The sequence below is a fragment of the Ictidomys tridecemlineatus genome, chromosome 1 (genome assembly GCF_052094955.1).
Source record: "Ictidomys tridecemlineatus isolate mIctTri1 chromosome 1, mIctTri1.hap1, whole genome shotgun sequence".
In the NCBI taxonomy this organism is placed as follows: domain Eukaryota; kingdom Metazoa; phylum Chordata; class Mammalia; order Rodentia; family Sciuridae; genus Ictidomys; species Ictidomys tridecemlineatus.
This window is the reverse complement of record NC_135477.1, coordinates 150,810,583-150,832,692: the sequence shown is the minus strand read 5'-3', so window position 1 is coordinate 150,832,692 and position 22,110 is coordinate 150,810,583. Positions and strand designations below refer to the sequence as shown.

Below are 22,110 nucleotides of genomic sequence, written 5' to 3'. Positions count from 1 at the left end.
ACATTTTCTTTCTTTCAATTTCCTGACACACAAAAGATTAAGATTTCTAATTGATTTAACTTATTCCAACAGTTGTAAAATATACCATTAGGTTAAAATATATTATGAAATTATAATCCATCCTCTGCCGAACAGCATAATTACTTTCTTTTAAGTAACTCATAATTCCATTTACAAATCATATGAAACTGAATAACAATTGCCTGGTCTTGGTAAGTTAGCATGAAAGTACAACTACAAAACAAACCATACATGTGTAAAGAGGCTTAATTTCAGCTGAGCGTAGTGGTGCACACCTGTAATCCTAGGCTGAGGCAGTAGAATCCCAAGTTTGAGGTTAGCCTCAGCAATTTAGCCAGGCCCTAAGCAACTTAGCAAGATCCTATCTCAAAATAAAAAATAAATAGGGCTGGGAAGTGGCTTGGTGGTTAAGGTTAAGAACCCCTAGGTTCAATCCCCAGTAACAAAAAGAAGGGCGAGGGGGGGAAAAAAGGCTTAATTTGAAACCTACAACTTCAAACTACTGACCTCTCCATCACTATCAGATATCACAATGAATGCATCCTCAAGTCTACGCTTCCTCTTCACACTGACAGAACTGGTAGCTTCAGCATCCTTCTTCTCCAGGTTTTGAGATTCAGAGGCTTCTTTAACTTTTTTCTTTCTGCGTGGCATCGTTTTATCTGAAATACAAGGTCAAATAATTTACTTGAAGTATAGATTTCCTAGAAGTGATTCAATTTGGTCATGTAAAATAAAAAGATATTCATCCTACAAGTAAAAACTGGATTTCAGAACTTTTCTACTACTCATTAAAAATTACATTCTTTTCGGGGCTGGGATTGTAGCTCAGTGGTAGACTGCTTGCTTCGCACATTTGAGGACCTGGGTTTGATGCTCTGCACAACATTAAAAAAATAAAGTGAAATAAAAATTATATTCTTTTCTATAGAGAAAAAAATACACACACAAACCTTGTTTCTGTGAAATTTCAATAGCAATAATATAACAATATTATATTATTATACATTAGCTTAGATAACTAATTTTCTAAACTACACATTAATAATTTGCCTAAAAAAATATTTTTTAAAATACCAATGTCTCAACCAAGCATGGTGGCTCACACCTGTAATCCCAGCTATTCAGGAAACTGAAGCAGGAGGATTACAAATTTGAGGGTAGTCAGGCACAATGGCACATGCCTGTAATTCCAGCCAATAGAGAGGCTGACTCAGGAGGACCACAAGTTCAAAATCAGCCTCAGCAACTTAGCTAGACCCTAAGCAATTTAGCAAGACCCTATCTCAAAATGAAAAATAAAAAGAGCCGGAGATGTAGCTCTGTGGTAAAGTGCCCCCTGGGTTCAATCCTCAGTATCTAAAAAAAAAAAGCTGGCAACGTAATGTTGTTACATGTGAAGTCCTAAGGTTTAATCTCCAGTACACTCCAAAAAATTAAACTTATTAAATTTAATTCAAAAGATATAATAAAAAGCAAACAAAATTTTAAAAATAAAAAAATTAATTAAAGTTTTTAAAATGTTTTTTTTAATTTTTAATTAAAAATAAAATAAGAGTGGCTGGGATTGTGTCTCAGTAGTAGAGTGTTCACCTAGCACATTCCAGGCCCTGGGTTCGATCCTCAGCACCACATAAAAATAAATAAATAAAGGTACTGTGTCCAACTACAACTAAAAAAATTTAATTAATTAATTATTTAATAAAATAAGAGTTAGGCATGTAGCTCAGTGATAGGGCATTTAACTAGCATGCTTGAGGCCCTGGGTTCAATAACCAATAGCAAAAAAAAAAAAAAAAAAAATTCAACTTAATAAAGGGATTCTACCAAAAATCCATAGTTAATACTCTAATATATTTAAAAGCAAAAGTTTAATTCTTCCTCTTTAAGACAAAGAACAGGGGGGAGGGAAGAATAGAAATTCACTGGATTAGACAAAGGTGAACAAAGGGAAGAAGGAAGATGGGAATAGGAAAGAAAGAATAAGACGAAACTTTCCTATATGACCAATAAAACTCCACATCATATACAACCACAAGAATGGGATCCTAATTAGAATAAGTTATGCTCCATGTATGCATAGTATGTCAAAATACACTCTATTATCATGAATATATAAAAAGAATTTTTAAAAAAGAGCAAAACAAGAATGTTTGCTTTCACTAGATACCATAGTATAGGCCTATAATCCCAGCTACTTTAGAGGTTAAGGCAAGAAGATTGTGAATTGGAGGTCCTCCTGGGCAATATAAGGATATTCCATCTCAAAAACAAAAAAAGTGCAGTGGTACACATCTGTAATCCCAGTTACTAGGAAGGTTGAGACAGGAAAATGGCAAGTTCAAAGTCATCCTAGACAACGTAGTAAGACTGTGTCTCAAAACAAAAAAATTTAAAAGGCTGGGGATGTAGATCAATGCTAGAGAGCCCCTGAATTCAATCTCCAGTACCACCCTCTGCAAAAGAAAACCAGAAAAACAATCTCTAGGACTGGGGGTTATGGCTCAGAGGCAGAGCGCTCACCTAACACGTGTGAGGCCCTGGGTTCGATCCTCAGCACCACATAAAAAATAAAGGTATTGTTTTCAATTACAACTAAAAAATACATATTAAAAAAAATCTCTACTTTCATCACTGAAAATTATAGTGAAGGCTCTAAGCAGGTTAATTAGAGAAGAAGAAATAAAAGGCATTCAAATTAGGAAGTAAAACTATTAACCACTTGCAGATGTCATGATCACGTTTAAAAAACAAACAAAGAAACAAACAAAAACCACTAATGAATTCCCTAAAAAAACAACTAAAGAACAAGTTCAACAAGGTTGCAGGATACAAGGTCAATCAATATAAAAAAAACAATTACACTGCTATACACTAGTAATAATCCAAATTTAAATTTTAAAAATTCCATTTCTAATAGCACCTAAACCAATAAAGTCCTTAAGAATACATTAAAAAAAAAAAAAAAGAAATTCAAGACTTAGAACTAAAAACTTAAAACAATATTGAAAGAGGGTAGGAACATAGTTCAGTTGTAGAATGCTTGCCTAGCAAGTATCACCAGGTCCACCAAATACAAACAAAACACACACACATATTTGAAAGAAAATAAAGGAGATCTAAACAAATGCCAAGCCCTCACATGTTCATGAAGTGGAAAGACTTGTTACTATAAATATGGAAATACTTTCCAAATTGTTCTACAGATACAACATAATCCCTAATAAAATCCCAGTTTGGGGCTGGGTTGTGGCTCAGCATATAAATAAATAAAATAAAAGTCCACTGACAACAAAACAATATTATTTTTAAAATCCCAGTTTGCTTTTTTGTGGAAATAAGACAAGCTGATCTTAAAATTCATTTGGAAATGAAAGGGTCCCAGAAGAGCTAAAGCAATCCTGGGGGTGGGGAGCAAACTTTGAGTTGGAGTACTCAAACATCCCAATGCCAAAACTTACTGCAAAGCCATAGTTGCCAAGACTGTGCTCACACACTTGCACTGACATAAAGACAGATAAATGGATCAATAGAATAGAATTGAGATTATAAAAACCCAAACATTTACTGTTAACTAATTTTATATTGCAGTAACATGATAATTAATGGAGAAATAGTCTTTTCAATAAATGATACACATAAAAAGAAAATGAAATTGGACCCATCTTACATAACAATTGTGTAAACTGAATCAAAGACCTAAATGTAGGAAAAAAATCTATGAAACTCTTTTAAGAGAAAATTCAGGGCTGGGGTTGTAGCTCAGTGGTAGAGCACTTGCCTAGCATATGGAGGAACTGGATTTGATTCTCAGCACCACATATAAATAAACAAAATAAAGGTCCAGGCTGGGGTTGTGGCTCAGCGGTAGAGCACCTGCCTAGCGTGTGCAAGGCCCTGGGTTCGATCCTCAGCACCACATAAAATAAATAAAATAAAGGTACTGTGTCCAACTACAAAAAAAAAAATTCTAAAAAATAAATAAATAAAAGTTCATCAGCAACTAAAAATTTTTTTTAAAAAAAAGAAAATTCATCATAAAATTTTTGTCACCTTTGATAGCCAATACTATATCAAATATGACACCAAAATCACAATAAAAGAAATAGAAAAATCAGGCCTGATCTAAATTAAAAACCATTATGCTTCAAACCATAAAGCATCAAGAAAGTAAAAAAAAAAATTAAAGAACAAGAGGAAAAATTTGCAAATTATCTAAGGAACAAAGGATTTATATAAAGGACACTTGCAACGCCATAGTAAAAAAGCAAATAACCCAACTAAAAAATGGGATAAGCACATGAATAAACATTTCTCCAAAGAAGATATACAAATGACCATAAAGCACATAAAAGATGTTCAACGTTATTAGACACTGTGAAATACAAATCAAATTACAATGAGATACCACTTCACACTATGATGACTATGAAAAGAAAAATAACAAGTACTGGTAAAAATGTAGATAAATTAGAATCTAGTACACCGATGGGAATGTAAGATTCAGCTGCTCTAAAGTAATGAAGTGTTTATTGATTCATGAACCTTGAAAACACCACACTAAGTGAAAGAAAACAGACACAAAAAACACATTGTTAAGATTCCATTTACATAAAATATCCAGAATAGGAAATCCACTGAGACAAAAAGTAGACTAGTCATAGGGCTAGGGAAAGGAAAATGTAAAACTGTTTTTAACAGCTATGGGTTTTCTTTTGGGGTTAATGATAAAGTTCTGTAAAAAAGAAAATGGTAAAGATTGTTCAACACTGTATATATAGTGGCAGAGTGCTTGCCTCACGTGTGTGAGGCATTGGGTTCGATCCTCAGCACCACATAAATAAATAAAATAAAGGCATGTGTCCAGCTACAACTAAAAAAAAAAGCCACTAAATTATACACTTCAAATGGCTAAAATGGTAGATTTTATGTTGTGAATTTTACTTCAGTTTTTAAAAGTGGATCCCCAATTTATTTTTACAACCACAACAAAGAATCAGACTCAAATATTTATTTTTTTTCATTTTAATATTTATTTTTTTAGTTTTCAGCGGACACAACAACTTTGTATGTGGTGCTGAGGATTGAACCCGGGCTGCACGCATGCCAGGTGAGCGCACTACCGCTTAAGCCACATCCCAGCCCCAGACTCAAATATTTAAACAGAACAATCTTAACTTTGTTACTAACTTTCAAATCTATTAACTATTCCATTATTCCTAAGGGAGCTACTATATATTATCTTAATGCTAAGATTAAGCATTAAGATCTTTCTACTAAAACTACTTCAGGAATAAAAGACTGTAAATTGAGAGATGCCAATAAAATAGTATACACCCAGATGCGCCAAGTGACAAAATTATTCCACATATGAATACAAGCACAAATATGAATAAAATTTTTAAATTGATACATGAAAATCATATTAATGGAGTATCACGTAATGTTTCAATACACATATACATTGTGTAATGTTTAAATCAGGTTGATATATCTATTTCCTCAAATATTTTTCACTTCTTTATAGTAAAAACTTTCAAAATCCTGTCTTCTAATATTTTGTACGTTTTTATTATCTATAATCACCCTACTATGCAACAGAACACTAAAGCTTCTTGTTCCTGTATCTTAATAACCCAGATATCAACCTTTCCTCATTCCTCCCACCCTTCACTCTCCCAGCCTCTGGGAACCACCATTCCACTCTCAACTTTCACTGAAATCAACATTTTTTTTTTTAATTCCACATGAGTGAAATCATATGGTACTTGTCTTTCTGTGCCAGGTTTATTTCACTTAACATAAAGGTCTGGGTACTACTGTGTTGTCACAAACCAGAGTTTCATTCATCTTTATGACTGAATAGTATTCTATTTTATGTTCTACAGGTTGCTTCCATTTCTTGGCTATTACTGCAATGAACATGAGAGTGCAGAACTCTCTTCAACATAATGATTTCATTTCCTTTGGATATATATCCAGGAATGGGACTGTTAAATCATATAAAGGTTCTGTTTTAAATTTTTTGAGGAATTTTCATACTGTTTTGCTTTGCTTGTGGTGCTGAGGATTGAACCCAGGACTTCAAACTTGCTAGGCAAGGATTCTACCATTGGGTTACATGCCCAGTCCCCCAATCATACTGACTTCCATAATAGCTATAATAATTTACATTCCCACAACACGAGTTCCTTTTCTCCACATCTTTTGCTGTCTCTTTCTTCAAGTGCTGGGGATGGAACTCAGGGCCTCATTCATGCTAGGCAAACACTCTACCACTGAGGTACATCTCCAGTCCCTGTTTTTTATCTTTTCATTTCTTAATGGGGGTAAAAATGATATCTCATTGTGGTTTTGGCTTTCCTTTCCCTAATGATTAATGACGTTGAACATTTTTTTTCCATATTCCAATTGGCATTGGTGTGTCTTCTTTTGAGAAACATCTATTTAAGTCTATTACCCCTTTTTAAATCAGGTTAATATGGTTTTTTGCTTGTTCCTTATATACTATGAGTATTGACTCCTTGTCAGATATAGTTTGCAAATATTTTCTCCTATTCTGCAAGTTATGTCTTCACTCTGTTGTTTCTTTTGCTTTACCAAAACTTCTTAATTTGATGTAATTACCACTGTCTGTTTGCTTTCCGCTTCTTGTGTTTGGGGAACCTTGTCCCCAAAAAATTCTTGCTTATTTCAAGGTCCTAAATTGTTTCCTTTAAGTTTTCTTCTAATAATCATAGTTTCAGGTCTCATTAAAGAATTTAATTCATTTTTAATTGATTTTTGCAACTGGTAAGAGATAGGAATCTAGTTTCATTCTTTGGCAAGTAGATATCCAATTTTCCAGCATCATTTATCGAAGACTGTTTTTGCCAAAATCCATGTTCTTAACACTTTTGTCAAAATATGATTGGCTGTAGATATGTGGATTTACTTCTAGGTTCTCTATTCATTAGTTGACATGTCTCTTTTGTTTTTTTCCCCCCAAATATCTTGCCCCCCAACCATATTATTATTATTTGTGGGGGGGGGGCAGGTAGTGGAAATTAAACCCAGGAATGTTTAACCAGAGCCATATCCCCAGACTTCCTCCCAACAGACAGGGTCTCACTAAGTTGCTTAGGGCCTTGTTAATTGATGAGGCTGGCTTAAGACTTGTGATCCTCCTGCCTCAGGCTTCAGAGTCACTGGGATTATGCACCACCACACCTGGCTTCACCTTTGTGTTTTTACTACTACAGCTTTGTTGCATATTTTGAAGTCACATAGTAAAATGCTTCCTGCTTTGTTCTTTTTGCTCAAGATGGCTCTCGCTATTTAGGGTATTTTGTGATTTCATACAAATTTTAGGATTATTTTTTCTAGTTCTGTGAAGAATGTCATTAGTATTTTCATAGATTGCACTGAATCTGTAGATTGCTTTGGGTAGTATGGATATTTTAATATTGATCCCTCTAATCCAGGAACACTGAATTTTATTCCACATTTCTATGTTCTCTTCAACTTCTTTCATCAATGTTTTATAGGTATGATTGTAGAAGTCTTTCACCTCACCAGGCATGGTGGCACATGCCTGTAATCCCAGCAGCTCGGGAGGCTAAAGCAAGAGGATCAGCAACCTAGCAAGGGCCTAACCAACTCAGTGAGACCCTATCTATAAATAAAATGTAAAAAAGAGCTGCAGTTGGGACTCAACAGTTAAGTGCCCCTAGGTTTAATCCTCAGTAACCAAAAAAAAGAAAAACAGTTTTCACCTCTTTGAATTTATTTGATTTCTCAACAATTGTTAGTGTATAAAAAAAGCTATTGATTTTTATACACTGATTTGTATCCTGCAACTTTGTTGAGTACGTTTATTAGTTCTAATAGTTTTTTAGTGGAGTTTTAGGGGTTTTCTAAATATAAGATCATATCATCTGCAAATAGTGACAATTTGTAGCTGGTGCAGCGGCATGTGTGTATACCCCGGTCACTTGGGAGACTGAGGCAGGATGATCACAAGTTTAAGGCCAGCCTCAGCAATTTAGAGCTCTCCTGGGTTCAAAGTCCCAGTAGCCCAAAAAAATTTGGATGCCCTTTCTTTTTCTTGACTGCTTGTTCTGGCAAGCATATGTTGAATAAAAGTGATGAAAGTGGGCATTTTTGTCTTGTTTCAGATCTAACCTTTCAGAAAACAAAACTGTTGGCTTATTATAAATAACCTTTATTATGTTTAGGTGCATTCCTGTCAAGAACCATCCATGGACTATGTGTGGACCAAACCAGCATAGCAGCCAGTGAATAGAAAAATCTGGTACGTGGGAACTTCCAGTGGTAATCCTTATGGTTAAGACCACCCAGATACATGTGAATTTCTATTCAGCTTCTGCTAGGTCCCACAAAGCACGGGAGATGGGCTGACCTGCTGTAGCCATAGAGATGGGTGCAGCTTCCCAAGATGCTAATCATGACTGCAAGACACCATGAAGCAAGACTCCACCCTGAAACCTTATCCCTGCCTTTGATGTACTCTCTTAAATAAACCACTGGAGCCATTTTTTAATTGTTCAGCTCCAACTCCTTTGTGGGCTGGACCTATTAGGCACTCCATGCCTTTCAAAACTAATGCTTTGTCTTATTTCTTCACTAAATATTTCAGAATTTATTTTCTCAGGTGGCTTATCCCCTACTAAACAGAAAAAATTATGCTGGTAAGGTGGTGGCCACCTTGTGATACATCCCTTCTATACCCAATTTGTTTAACATTATATACCATGTTTTTCATACTTCATTATGTTGATATGGTGTCTCGTATTCATTGACTTGCATACATTAACCATCCTTGCATCTCTAGAATGAATCCCACTTGATATGTACAATAATCTTTTTTTTTTTTCAGTGCTGGGATTGAACTCGGGTGCATCATACCACTGAGCTACATCCCCAGCCCTTTTAACTTAGTTTTGAGACAAAGTCTCACTAAGCACTAAGTTTCAGATGCTAACCTCAAACTGTCAGTCCTTCTACCTCAGTCTTCTGAGTGCTGGGATAACAGGCATGCATCACTGCTCCCAGCAAACAATCTTCTTAATGTGCTGTCAGATTCATTTTGCTAGTCCTTTGTTGAAGATTTTGGGTCCTTTATTCATGAAGGATATTGGCAAGCAATTTCTTTTTTTGTTGTGTTCTTATCTGGTTTTGGTATTAGGATAATGCTGACCTTGTAGAACGTGCTTGGAAGCATTCTTACTCTTCTATTTGGGGAATAACTTGAGAAAAACTGATATTAATTCTTCCTTATGTTTGGTAGAATTCAGCAGTGAATCCATCTGATCCTGTGCTTTTCTTTGATGACAGACTTTTATTACTGGTTCAATCTCATTCCTTGTTAATGATGCATTCAGGTTTTCTATTTCTTCATGATTCAGTCTTGATAAGGTGTTAAGTATTTAGGAATCTATCCATTTCTACTAGGCTATCCAAACTATTATCAAACTGTTGGCATACAATTTTCATAAAAATATCTAAATTTTTTTTGTATTTCGGTGTTGTCAGTTGTAACATCTCCCTTTTCATGTAATTTTATTTGAGTCTTCTGTTTCTTAGTCAGTTAAGGGTTTATTTTGTTTATCCTTTCAAAAAACTCAGTTCATTCATTCTTTCCTTCTACTAATTTAGGTTTAGATTGTTCTTGGTTCTCTAGTTCCTTGAGATACAGTGATAGGTTGTTTATTTGTGATCTTTCAGTTTTTGATATAACATTTAATGCCTATAAACTTCCCTCTTAAAACTGCCTTTATCTTATAGGTTTCAGTATATTGTATCTCCACTTCCATTTATTCTAAGTATTTCACAAATTTCCTTCTTAATTTTTTCCTTGATTCATTGATTGTTCAAAAGTAAGCTGTTTAATTTCCATGTATTTGTATAGTTTTCAAGTTTTCTTCTTGTTATTAATGTCTAACCAAAAAAGAATCTCAACAGTATTTCAAATTTATCAAATTTGTTGAAACTTGTTTTGTGGTCTATAATAAGGTCTATCCTAGAGAATGTTCTACATGTTATTGAGAAAAAATTACATTTAGCAGCTGTTGGATAGAACATGAAGATCCATTTGGTCTAAGGTGCAATTTAACTCTCCTGATTCTCTGTTGCTTTTCCATCTAGATGATCTATCCATTGCTGAATTTAAGGGTCAAAGTTCCCAACTATTATTGTATCACAGTCTCTCTCTCCATGTAGGTCTACACATATTTGCTTTATATATCTGGGTGCTTCAATACTGGATACATATATGTTTAAAATTATTTCCCCTTTTATCATTAATATAAGGACCTTCCTTGATTCTTTTTGCTGTTTTTGATTTAAAGTCTATTTTATTTGACATAAATATAGCTATTCCTGCTTCCTTTGGGGTAGGGTGTGGGGATTTAATCCAGGAGCACCTAACCACTGAGCCACATCCCCAACCCATTTAATTTTTTATTTTTTGGAGACAGGTCTCATTAAGTTTCTTGCTAAGTTGCTGAAACTGGTCTCAAACTTGCTATCCTTGTGTCTCAGTCTCCCAAATCACTGGGATTATAGACAAGCACCACCGCACCTGGCTCTTGCTTCCTTTGGTGTTCATTTGCACGGAATATCTTATTCCATCCCTTCACTTTAAGTCTATGTGTGTCCTTAGAGGTAAAACAAGTTTCTTGTAAGCAATATGGAGTTGAGTCTTTATTTTTTATCCATTCAGTCACTCTTTGTCTTTTAATCAGAGAATTTAATCCATTTATATTCAAGATAATTATTGATAGTAAGATCTTTCTATAGACATTTGTAACTTATTTTCTAGTTTCATTGTAGTTCCTGTCTTTCTTTCACACATACCCCTTATAGTCTATCCTTTGTGTTTAAGTGACTTACTGTAATAGTGTGTTTTGACTCCTTGCTTATTATTTTTCAGTTCTCTATTATAGATTTCTGCTTTATGGTTATCAGTAAAGCTAACAAAAAAATATTTGATTAGGGCAAGTTATTCTGAAATGACAGCAATTTAACATGATCCTAAAGATAGAAAAAGGAACAAAAGAAAATATACCAATAAGAAAACTCTACATTTGCTACGTTTGTACTCCTCCATTCCTCGCAGCATTTTTTAAATTTACCTTTTATATTTTTTACTTGAACTGTGGACCTCATTCATGCTAGGCTATTGTCTACCACTTAGCTATCCACCAGTCCTCATATTTTCAATTTTTGATATCCCATTTTATATCTTTCTATAATTGCCTATTTTCTAACACATTAATGTAGCTATTAATACATTATTTTGCTTTTAAGACTTCACATTAAAGTTATAAATTGTACAGTATACTTATGATATTAAAGCATTCTGGATTTGTTTGTAAAAATACTCTTATTAGTAAATTTAATACCCTTCCATGTTTTTTTCTTATTCATTAACATTCTTTCATTTAGTTTGAAGAACTTCTTGTAGGACAGATCTGGTGGAGATATAGTCTCTCAGCTTTTATTTGTCTGGGAATGTCTTCATCTCTCCTTTACTTCTAAAGGATAACTTTGCTAAGTACAGTATTCTCAGGTGACAATATTTTTTTTTCCTTCAGTACTGTGAAAACCTTATGCCACTCTCTCCTCTTCTGTAAGAGTTCTGCTGAGAAGTCTGCTGTCAGGTGAATTGGGACATTCTTATGAATTACTTGTATCTTTTCTCTTACAACCTGAGAATCTTCTCTATCACCTTTGAGAGCTTGACTTTCAGATGTCTTGGGGAAAAATACACTTATTTTTTTGTTCTTAATATATATTTTTAAATGACAAGCCTTGAAGAAATAAAAGAAATCACACAGAAAAGATAAAAAAATTAAACTACATATCGTTTTTTGCAGTGTGTGGTGCTAGGGATCAAACTGAGGGACTTGCATATACTAGGCAAGCACTGTACCACTGAGCTACACCCCTACTTTTCTGTATTTAAATAACAGAATTGAGAAATAACTATAGCATATGTAACACAAGATTAGCTACGTATAAATTGATAATAAAACATTTGCTGATAATTAAACACAAACTGTCTGCTATGGTTTGAATGTATCCTGCCAAAATTCATGCATTGAAATCTAGTCACTAATTGGTTGATATTAAGAGGAGAACCTTAGAGAAATAGGTCATGAAGGTAGAATGAGAATGAGAATGTGAATTAGATAATGCCCTTATAAAAGAGGATTGAGAGAACTTGTTTGCCCCTTTTGCTTTCTTCCATTTAAGAATGCAATAAGAAATCAAGGCAGACAGCAAGCCCTTACTAGACACCAATCCGCTGGGGCCTTGTTCTTGGGATTTTCTGGTCTTCAGAACTATAAGTAATAAATTTTTATTGTTCATAAACTACCTAGTCTAAGATATTTTACTACTGAAGCAAAAAGAAACTAAGATACTATCAATTCACAAGAGAAAAGAAAGCAAACATGAAAAGCAAATATATGGAATTTATCAAGTTATCATCACATAAAACAAATAGGATATATTTTTACTTTCTAGATTAAAAAATTTAATTTTATATTAATTCACAAATAGTATAGTTTTCTAAACAGTAGACTACAAGAAAAAATGGAAAATACATACACAACTTAGTACAAATGGTACCATATTCTTCAGTTTTAACCACTCACCTTTCCTCACCTTGGTAGGATTCAGATGCTTTACACCTTTACTCAAACATTCTATAAAACCCATGATCATTTTATAACTTAAAAATATATTGCAGTATTTTGTAGTTTTTAGTCTATAAGTCCTACACGACGTGTTTTGTTGAATTTATAACCCAAGTGTTTTTGTTTTGGTTTGGTTTTCAGGGTTCTTTTGGGTTTTCTGATGTATATGTACTTGTCTTTATCTAGTGGACTTTAGTAGGGAAATTAAGGTGGATTTTCAAGGCTATTTGGACTGATCTCAAATTGTCACACTTCAAAACATAACATATTATATCAAACACTCTCTTCCAGTAATTAACGGTGGTAGACACCTGTAATCCCAATGACTCAGGAGGCTGAGGCAGGAGGATCACTAAGTTTGAGATCAGCCTCAGCAACTTGGTAAAGCACTAAGCAACTCAGCAAGAACTTGTCTCAAAATAAAAAGGATTGGGGATATGGCTTAGGAGTAAAGTTCCCCTGGGCTAAGTGCTTAGTACCAAAAATAAATATATATGAAAAATAAAATAAAAAATAAACTAAGGCCTAAATTTCTGGGTGAAATGAGAATACTGTATAATATGAGTTAGGGTCTCACTAAATTGCTTAGGGCCTCACTAAATTGCTAAGGCTGGCTTTGAATTTGCAATCCTCCTGCCTCAGCCTCTGGAGCCACTAGGATTACAGGAATACACCACCATGCCTGACCTGAAAATCCAAATTTGAAACAAAGAAGTAAAATTATATTTTCATAAGCAATGATCTTTTATATAGAAAAAGCTAAGGAATCCACTAAAAATGATTAAAACTAAGAAATGAGTTCAGCAATATTATAGCACACAAGATCAATATAAAAAAAATAAACTATTTCGGGGCTGGGGATGTGGTTCAAGCAGTAACGCGCTCACCTGGCAGACACAGGGCCACTGGGTTCCATCCTCAGCACCACATAAAAATAAAAAAATAAAGATGTTGTGTCCATCGAAAACTGAAAAATAACTATTAAAAAAATCTCTCTTCTCTCTCTTTAAAAAAATTAAAATAAAATAAACTATTTCTACACATGTGCAATAAACAATCTGAAAATGAAACAAGAAAGCAATCCCAATACTTAAACATTTCATTTTAATAAGAAAAGATATGTTGGAAGCTGCCCTGGATGAACACACCTTTAAGTCCTAATGCAGGAGGCTCTGACCAATTACTATATTTAGGACAGACTGGGCGTTGTCCCAGCTCAGATAGCAAGGTGTGGCTCCAGGTGCAGGTGGCTCCAGGTGCGGGCATCACCTACCCCTGTGCCCTTTTTGGGATGTAATATTCAATGGAACCTCCCCCTTGTGTGTCCCCTATATAAGAATAAAGAATTCCAGTGGTTCTCTCTCTTTCCACAGACCCTTAAGGTCTCAGAGCTGTCCCCAGATTATTGAAAAGGTACTTCTGTGTGGTTGTGTGCTTTTTTTTTGTCGTTTTCTTAAGTTATTGGAATAGTCAGATTTTGTGAACCCAGCATTAGATTGCCAATGGTGATAGATGTGCAAAACTTGACTTAGTATCAGATGGCAGTGTTCTCCAAATAGATAAACAAGTTCAACACAATCCCCAATAAATCCCAGGTGGTTGTTCTGTGGAAATTGACAAAATAGGGTTTGGGGTTGTGACTCATCGATAGAGCGCTCGCCTCACCTGAGCCATGCCCTGGGTTCAATCCTCAGCACCATATAAAAATAAATAAGTGAAATAAAGGTAGTTTGTCCAACCACAACTAATAAATAAATAAATAAAAATAAATTGACAAAATACTTCCAAAATTCACATGGAAATGCAAGGGTCCCAGAATAGTTCAAAACAATCTTGAAAATGAAAAACCAAGTTAGAAGATTCATACTTTCCAATTTCATAAATTACTGCAAAGCTACCATGATCAAGAATTTGTGGCACTGGCATAAGAACAGATATATGGGGCTGGGGTTGTAACTCAGTGATGGAGTGCTTGTCTAGCATGAGTGAGGCACTGGGTTTGATTCTTAGCACCACATACAAATAAATAAAGTTCTATCAACAACTTAAAAAATGAAAAAAAAAAAGAACAGATAAATGGATCAAAGGAATAGATTTAAAAGTCCAGAAACCCATGCTCTCATTTACAGTCAACTGATTTTCAACAAGGCCACCACAAACACTCAATGGACAAAGAATAGTCATTTTAATCAATGGTGTTGAGACACTGCTTAACCAGATGCAAAAGAATGAAACTGGACTCCTACCATACAAAAATTAGTTCAATTAAAAACTTAAGTTTAGGAGCTGGGGATGTGGCTCAAGAGGTAGCACGTTTGCCTGGCATGCGTGTGGCCCAGGTTCGATCCTCAGCACCACATACAAACAAAGACGTTGTGTCCGCCGAAAACTAAAAAATAAATATTAAAAATTCTCTGTTTCTGTCTCTCTCTCTCTCTAAAAAAAAAAAAAAAAAAAAAACTTAAGTTTAAAAACTAAACCTAGAAAACTCTTAGAAAGGCAGGTATAATCTCCAACAAACTGAAATTAAGTAATTGTATTTTAGAAATGACATAAGCACAAACAATAAAATAGGTAAATTGGACATCAAAAATGAAAAACTTGGGCTGGGGTTGTACAGCACTTGTCTGGCATTGGTGGGGCACTGGGTTTGATCCTTGGCGCCACATAAAAATAAATAAATGAAAGGCATTCTGTCTATCTATAACTACAAAAAAAAATTTTTTTTTAATTAAAAACTTTAGGGCTAGGTCTGTGGCTCAGTGGCAAAACATTTACATGCTAGGTAAGTATGTAACTGTAATCCTTAGCACTGCATACAAAAATAAGGGCATGCTGTCTTTAATGGTCAATTTGAATCATCAACTTGATTGGATTAAGATATACCAAGGATTACAGGGATTATGGGTGTGTTGATGAAGGTGTGTCTAGAAATGACTGGCATGTGGGATAGCCAGCTGAAATGGAGACCTTTCCTAAACATGGGTGGTACCATCCAATAGGATGATGGCTTGGATGGGATAAAATTTGGAAGAACAAGTAAGCAGTAGTAGATGCAAGCTCCAGTTTTCTTGAACTGGTTCTTGTTTATTGCCGCAATCCTCTGAGCATATCCAACTCTTGCTTCTTCATTCATCCAAAGTGGATTCTCCAAAAGCCTTCAGTCTGGGACTAAGGTCACACCATTGATCCCTCTTGCTTCAGCCTCTTGGACTACACAGCTACTGGTTCTTCCAGCTCTCCAGCCTGCAGACAGCCATTGTGGACTATCCAGCTTCTGGTCAAATAAGCCAACCCAATAAGTCCCCCTTTTATAATTTACTTTGTGTTGATTCTGTTCCTCTAGAGAATCCTAACTAATACACTATACATCTACAACTACCAAAAAAAAAATTAAAAACTTTAGTACTTACTAGAACAATATCGAGAAAGTGAAAAAGGAAAAGAAAAACCCACAAAACTGGAGAAACTGTTTTGTAGATTACCTATCTGATAAGGGAATTGTATCTAAATACATAAAAAAAACTCACCTAACCTAACTCAATAATAAAAAAACTCGGAAAAAAAAAAGACTAAATAAAAATTAGCCAAAGGATCTAAATAGAAAGTTCCCCAAAGATTTTTCACAATGAATATTCAGTGCCACTAGCCCTGAGGGAAATGCAAATCAAAAACACAATAAGACACCACTTTGGGCTGGGGATGTGGCTCAAGCGGTAGCAAGCTTGCCTGGCATGCGTGTGGCCCAGGTTTGATCCTCAGCACCAAAAAGATGTTGTGTCCTCCGAAAACTAAAAAATAAATATTAAAATTCTCCCTCCCTCCCTCTCCCCCTCCTCTTAAAAAAAAAAGACACCACTTCACACCTACTTTGATGGCTAGACTCAAAAAGACAGTAACAAGTGTTGGTGAGGATGTGGGAAAACTTGAAACCTTCATACACTACTGATCAGTCACTTTGGAAAAAATCTAACAGTTCCTCAGTAAGTTAAAATTAGAGACACTATACCATTCAACTATTCTACTTCTATTTCTTTCTTTTCCACGCGACATGACAACATAGGCCTATGTAAAAACTTGTACACAAATGTTGATAGAAGCATTAGTCATAAGAAGAACCACAAAATGAAAGCAATCTAAATCTAAATATCCATCAACTGACAAATAAACAAAATGTGGTATATACACACAATGGAATATGATTCAACAATAAAAAAAAATGATACAATATAGATGAAGCTTAAAAACATGCTAAGTTAAAAAAAAAAAACACCAAAGGAACACATATTATGATTCCATTTGTATGAAATACCCAGATTAGGAAATCAATCAAGTCAAAAAGTAGATTAGTAGCTGGGCACAGTGGCATACACCTGTAATCCCAGCAGCTCAGGAGGCTGAGACAGGAGGATCACTATTTTAAAGCCAGCCTCAGAAACTGAGCGAGGCCCTAAGCAAGACCCTTTCTCTAAATAAAATACAAAATAGGGCTAAAGATACGGCTCAGTAGTTGAGTACCCCTGAGTTCAATTCCTGGTACCCCCCCCAAAAAAAAGTAAATTAGTGATTGTTTAGGCTGGAGTGGAGGGACTAAGAGTTGTAGAGTTTCTTTTAAGGAGAAGAAATGTTCTAAAATTCATTGCAGTCATGGCTACACAACTCTGAATATATCAAAAGTGATCAAATTGCACAGGGTATTGGGTGAATTATATGATATACAAAATATACCTCAATAAAGCTGTCTAGAAGAAATGAACATCTGGTGATCCAACTCAGAACATCAGTTACCAATTGTATTAAGTAGGAAGGGCACAAGCCTTGAGGTGCTGGAAATCTTGATTTGGGTGGTAATTACATAGATGTACACATCAAGTCATACAGTTAAGACTGAGTCACTTCACTATAAGTCACTGATACCTTAATAAAATTTTTAAAAATAGTAAGATAGGTGTGGTGGCACTTGCATATAATCCCAGCCACTTGGGAGGCTGAGGTAGAAGGATTACAAATTCCAGGCCAACCTCAGCAATTTAGCAAGAACTGTTTTAAAAAATAAAAAGAACTTGGATTGTAGCTCAGTGGTAAAGCTCCCTGGACTCAATCCCTAGTACCCCCACAAAATAATATATATGCAACAAGTGAGTACTTCAACTAATCCTAAGAAAAGTACATCTAACTATTATAGGGAAACATAGGTTCAGAAAGGTAACTTCCCCAGGGGTAGGGATGAAGCTCAATTGTAGAGCACCTGCCTAGCATGTGCAAAGCCTTGGGCTCAATTTCCAGTATCAAAAAAACATCAAAGGAACACACACACACAAACTTGCCCAAAAGAAGGCACTTACACTTTTGGCTCCTGACTCCAATATTCCACTACCTTTAAATCTCCTCTAAGTAGAACTGCTACTTGATGCATGGTACATACACATAAATAATATTTGCTGAATACATGAGTACCATAAGGCACACATTTAAATTATTAAATTCTATTTAAAAGTGGCGGGGTTTAGCTGAGTGGTAGAACAAGTACTTAGTATGTACAAGGCCCTGAGCTCCAGCCCCAGCACTTGAATAAATAAATAAATGCACAGAGGGACAAAATTAAAGGTACAGAAGAATGTAGCTAAAGAAAGTTACATGGAAAATCTTAAACTTATAGATATGCTTAAATTTAAAATAACAGTATGAACAGAACTTAGAAGTGGGGATTAGTATGGGAGAAGATTGGAGCAATCATAATGCTCTAGGAAAATATCTTGTATAGCGTTACCAACTTATTAAACATTTCCTGTACCACTGAGTTATTTAAACCAATATGCTCAAATTTTAATAGCAAGGGTATCTATACCACCAAATACATATAATTTCTTAAAGGCATATAAATAAGTACCCTTCTCCCTAGCATAACTACTGTTGGGTTAATGTGGGTTTTCAAAGAATCACAGCAAATAAGGGGTCAATAAGAAGCATTAGAGAATAGAGGCACCCCACAAATTCAAATACCAAAATTACAATGCTTTGTGAGATTTAGCCACACTAAGTTCCTATTTTCACAGAAATTCTAAGAGTAAAAAAGGTCACTGACTGGCAAATTTATTTATTTATTTTTAATTTATTTTTTTTCTTATGTGGTGCTGAGGATCGAACCCGGGCTGCACCCACGCTAGGCAAGCGCGCGCTACCTCTTGAGCCACATCCCCAGCCCCCTGACTGGCAAATTTAAACAAGCAAGCCAGCATACAGTTCAACTACTTTTTTTTTCTTTCAAGATGAAGAGCTCAGGGCTGAGTTGTGGCTCAGTGGTAGAGCACTCACCTAGTATGCATGAGACACTGGGTTCTATCCTCAGCACCACATAAAAATAAAGATACTGTGTCCACCTAAAACTAAAAAAATAAACATTTAAGAAAAAAAAAGATGAAGAGATCACAAAATAATGGCTTATCTTCACTTACTTGAACTGAGGCTATAGCATTAATTACCAATAGCTGCTTATGAAAAAGGAATCAAGTCTGGATGCAAACAGCAACTTCTTAACCACAACAGTGAGGAATAAAATATCTCTTAGAAGAATTTACAAACAGGAAAGGTGACCCAATAAATCATCTGTTTCACAGGTAACATTTTTGGTGGTGTCCTTGAAAATACCCATTTGGAATATTATTTGTCATTTTTTTTAGCACATCCATCATACTGATCTATTTGAAGAACAATCACTGACAAGATAATTTAAAATCCTGACATTCTAGATACTAAACCTGTCAAAACAGTTTTGAAAGCTTGTGGGGAAGGGTTGGGTAGGGACGTTAAGAACAATTCTTTATGACTGACTCTCACCCCTAAACCAATCAGTATTCAAGAAATTTAGTATCAAGCTCTTTATCAACTGGTTACAATGAGCTTGACTGTTTCTGTAACTAGGAAGAGAAAAAGGAAAATGAACATCTATACACATACACACACAAACACCTGATACCTTGTTTCCTAGTTTATAGTCAGCCTCAGTTTAGGACAAGTGTGTAACAGAATCTAAACACACTTTGAGCAATAATTAAAGCTATCATTTACTGAATCCTTGGACACTGTTCTAGGTACTTCAAACACATATGGTGGTTATTCCTCCCACTAACTGGTAGATACCCATACCGCTATTTAATGGGTGAGGAAACTTACTCGGTTTCTACGCTGGTAAATGACTATAATGGGAATTGAAACTCACTACTTCTGATTCCAAAAACGGGCTTTCCTTGATTCAACTACAAAACAGAGCCTGAAAAAAAAAAAAGAGAGAGAAAAGCATATCTTTTCATTTTTTCCTGTGTTACTGATGTCTCGGTATGATTTAGTGACTAAATGCAATACTGGAGTCAGGCTATCTGAATTCAACTCCAGTTCCATCACTGACAAGCTGTAAGTCTTCCTATTTCATAAGGTGTCTATTTCATAAATGCGTGCTTGTAAAAAGCTTAAATAGTGCCTGCCATCGAATGTAGGGGGAATCATTCACACCAGCTCTGTTGGAGGGGGTAAGTGGTACGTGTTGATAAGGTTTCCAAAGTGGGGGGCGGATTCTGGGCAACGAACTAGTAGAACAAGTTATCACATGACAATCAAAAGTAACCTGGCGGGAGAAAGAAGGAGCGAGGCGTCAGCGGCGGCGGAGGAGCCTAGTCGCCCTACTCCAGCAGAGGTCCGCGGGAGGCGGCGGCGGGGAGTACGAAGTGAGCAAAAAGACCCCGGAGTCTTTTGGAGATGAAAGAGAAGTGGAGATACCTATGCTCGGGAGGATGAAGGCCGCCGTCCGGATGTGAGGGGGTCCGGCCAGGCACCCCAGGGCGGAAGCCCACCGGGCCATCCCAAGAGGCCTTGCTCGCGGGCAGTAACAGTCCACCCCAGAGTCCGGAGCGGCCGGCCAGAACATTCGGAGGGGCCCACCGGCGCCGGGAAAGGCCCGTCGCGGCGTGGGGAGCGGCCTACCTCGGCGTCGGGAAACGTCTCTGCGGGTGAGAAGTGGGCTGTGGCCCCGCCGAAGCCGAGGAGGAGGCGGGAAGAGGGCGGGCTGAAGGTCTGCGGAGGCGGCAGGTACTCACCGGCCGGCGCGCGCCGCTCCGCAGAGCCCCTCCTTCGGGACGCTGGGGGTCGCGAGAGGCTGCTACGCGTCAAGAGTTGGGGAACGTCGGGTGCGCGCCAAACCGAGGCACCCCGGGCTTGAGACGCGATCTCTAGACCCGCGCAGGCGCGGGCGACTGTGGACGCAACCAACCTGGCCACAGGGGAAAGCCGCGGGATGTACCAACTGCATGAAACGGGGCACGCGGCAGTCCTGGCCCCTCTGGTGCGCTCTCTGGCCCCGTGGTTTGAAAGGACTCGGTGGCAGTGGTTTGAGAGGAAATCAAGCGTTAGCCCTTTGGCCCCCCAAATCAATTCCATGACTCCTTCCAAGTCGGCTCTGCAATATCAAGCCGCCTCTTGCCCTTTATTTGGAGGTATCCGAATTATTGCGTTCACATAACTACTTACTATCTCCTCTGTGGTTAAGTGTCACCGTCTGATCCTTTCAGTATTTTTTTAATTAATTTTTTTTTATTGTTGGTTGTTCAAAACATTACATAGTTCTTGACATATCATATTTCACACTTTGATTCAAGTGGGTTATGAACTCCCATTTTACCCCATATACAGATTGCAGAATCACATCAGTTACACTTCCATTGATTTACATATTGCCATACTAGTGTCTCTTGTATTCTGCTGCCTTTCCTATCCTCTACTATCCCCCCTCCCCTCCCCTCTTCTCTCTCTACCTCCTCTACTGTAATTCATTTCTCCCCCTTGTATTATTTTTCCCTTTCCCCTCACTTCCTCTTGTGTGTAATTTTGTATAACCCTGAGGGTCTCCTTCCATTTCCATGCAATTTCCCTTCTCTCTCGCTTTCCCTCCCACCTCTCATCCCTGTTTAATGTTAATCTTCTTCTCATGCTCTTCCTCCCTACTCAGTTCTTAGTTACTCTCCTTATATCAAAGAAGACATTTGGCATTTGTTTTTTAGGGATTGGCTAGCTTCACTTAGCATAATCTGCTCTAATGCCATCCATTTCCCTCCAAATTCTTCAGTAGAGGTAGGGAATCGCAGAAACGAAACTCAAGACGACCAGGTGGAAGTGTAGGATTAAAACCACCACTTTTGAGAACAATTCGACTTGATAGAATTGAAAATGCCTGTTTTCCCGGGCGCGGTGGTGCATGTGTGTAATCCCAGCGACTGGAGAGGCTGAGGCGGGAGGACCACGAGTTCAAGACCAGTCTCGGCATTTAGCGAGACCCCATCTCAAATTTTTAAAAAGTAAATAAATAATTTGAATGCTTGCGACCTAGCAATTTCAC

At 36.6% G+C, this 22,110-nt stretch overlaps 1 protein-coding gene across 8 annotated transcripts in view; it reads right to left on the bottom strand.

Annotated features, from left to right (window-relative positions):
* Uimc1 (ubiquitin interaction motif containing 1) overlaps positions 1–20,980 on the bottom strand; it is a 116,631-nt gene extending 95,651 nt beyond the window's left edge. For 2 of the 8 annotated variants that reach the window (XM_078049484.1, XM_040273107.2), the window contains exons 1-2: positions 20,499–20,637; positions 529–683 (exon numbers count right to left, since the gene is read on the bottom strand). In XM_078049484.1, coding sequence (XP_077905610.1) covers positions 529–683; positions 20,499–20,580 — 237 coding nt within the window. In that variant the 5' untranslated portion in view covers positions 20,581–20,637. Of the gene's footprint in view, positions 1–528; positions 684–13,612; positions 13,643–20,498; positions 20,653–20,702 lie in introns of those variants that run through there. The other 6 variants (XM_078049470.1, XR_013438744.1, XM_078049464.1 and 3 more) reach the window with 6 other exon arrangements.
* Between the last annotated feature and the right edge of the window lie 1,130 nt (positions 20,981–22,110).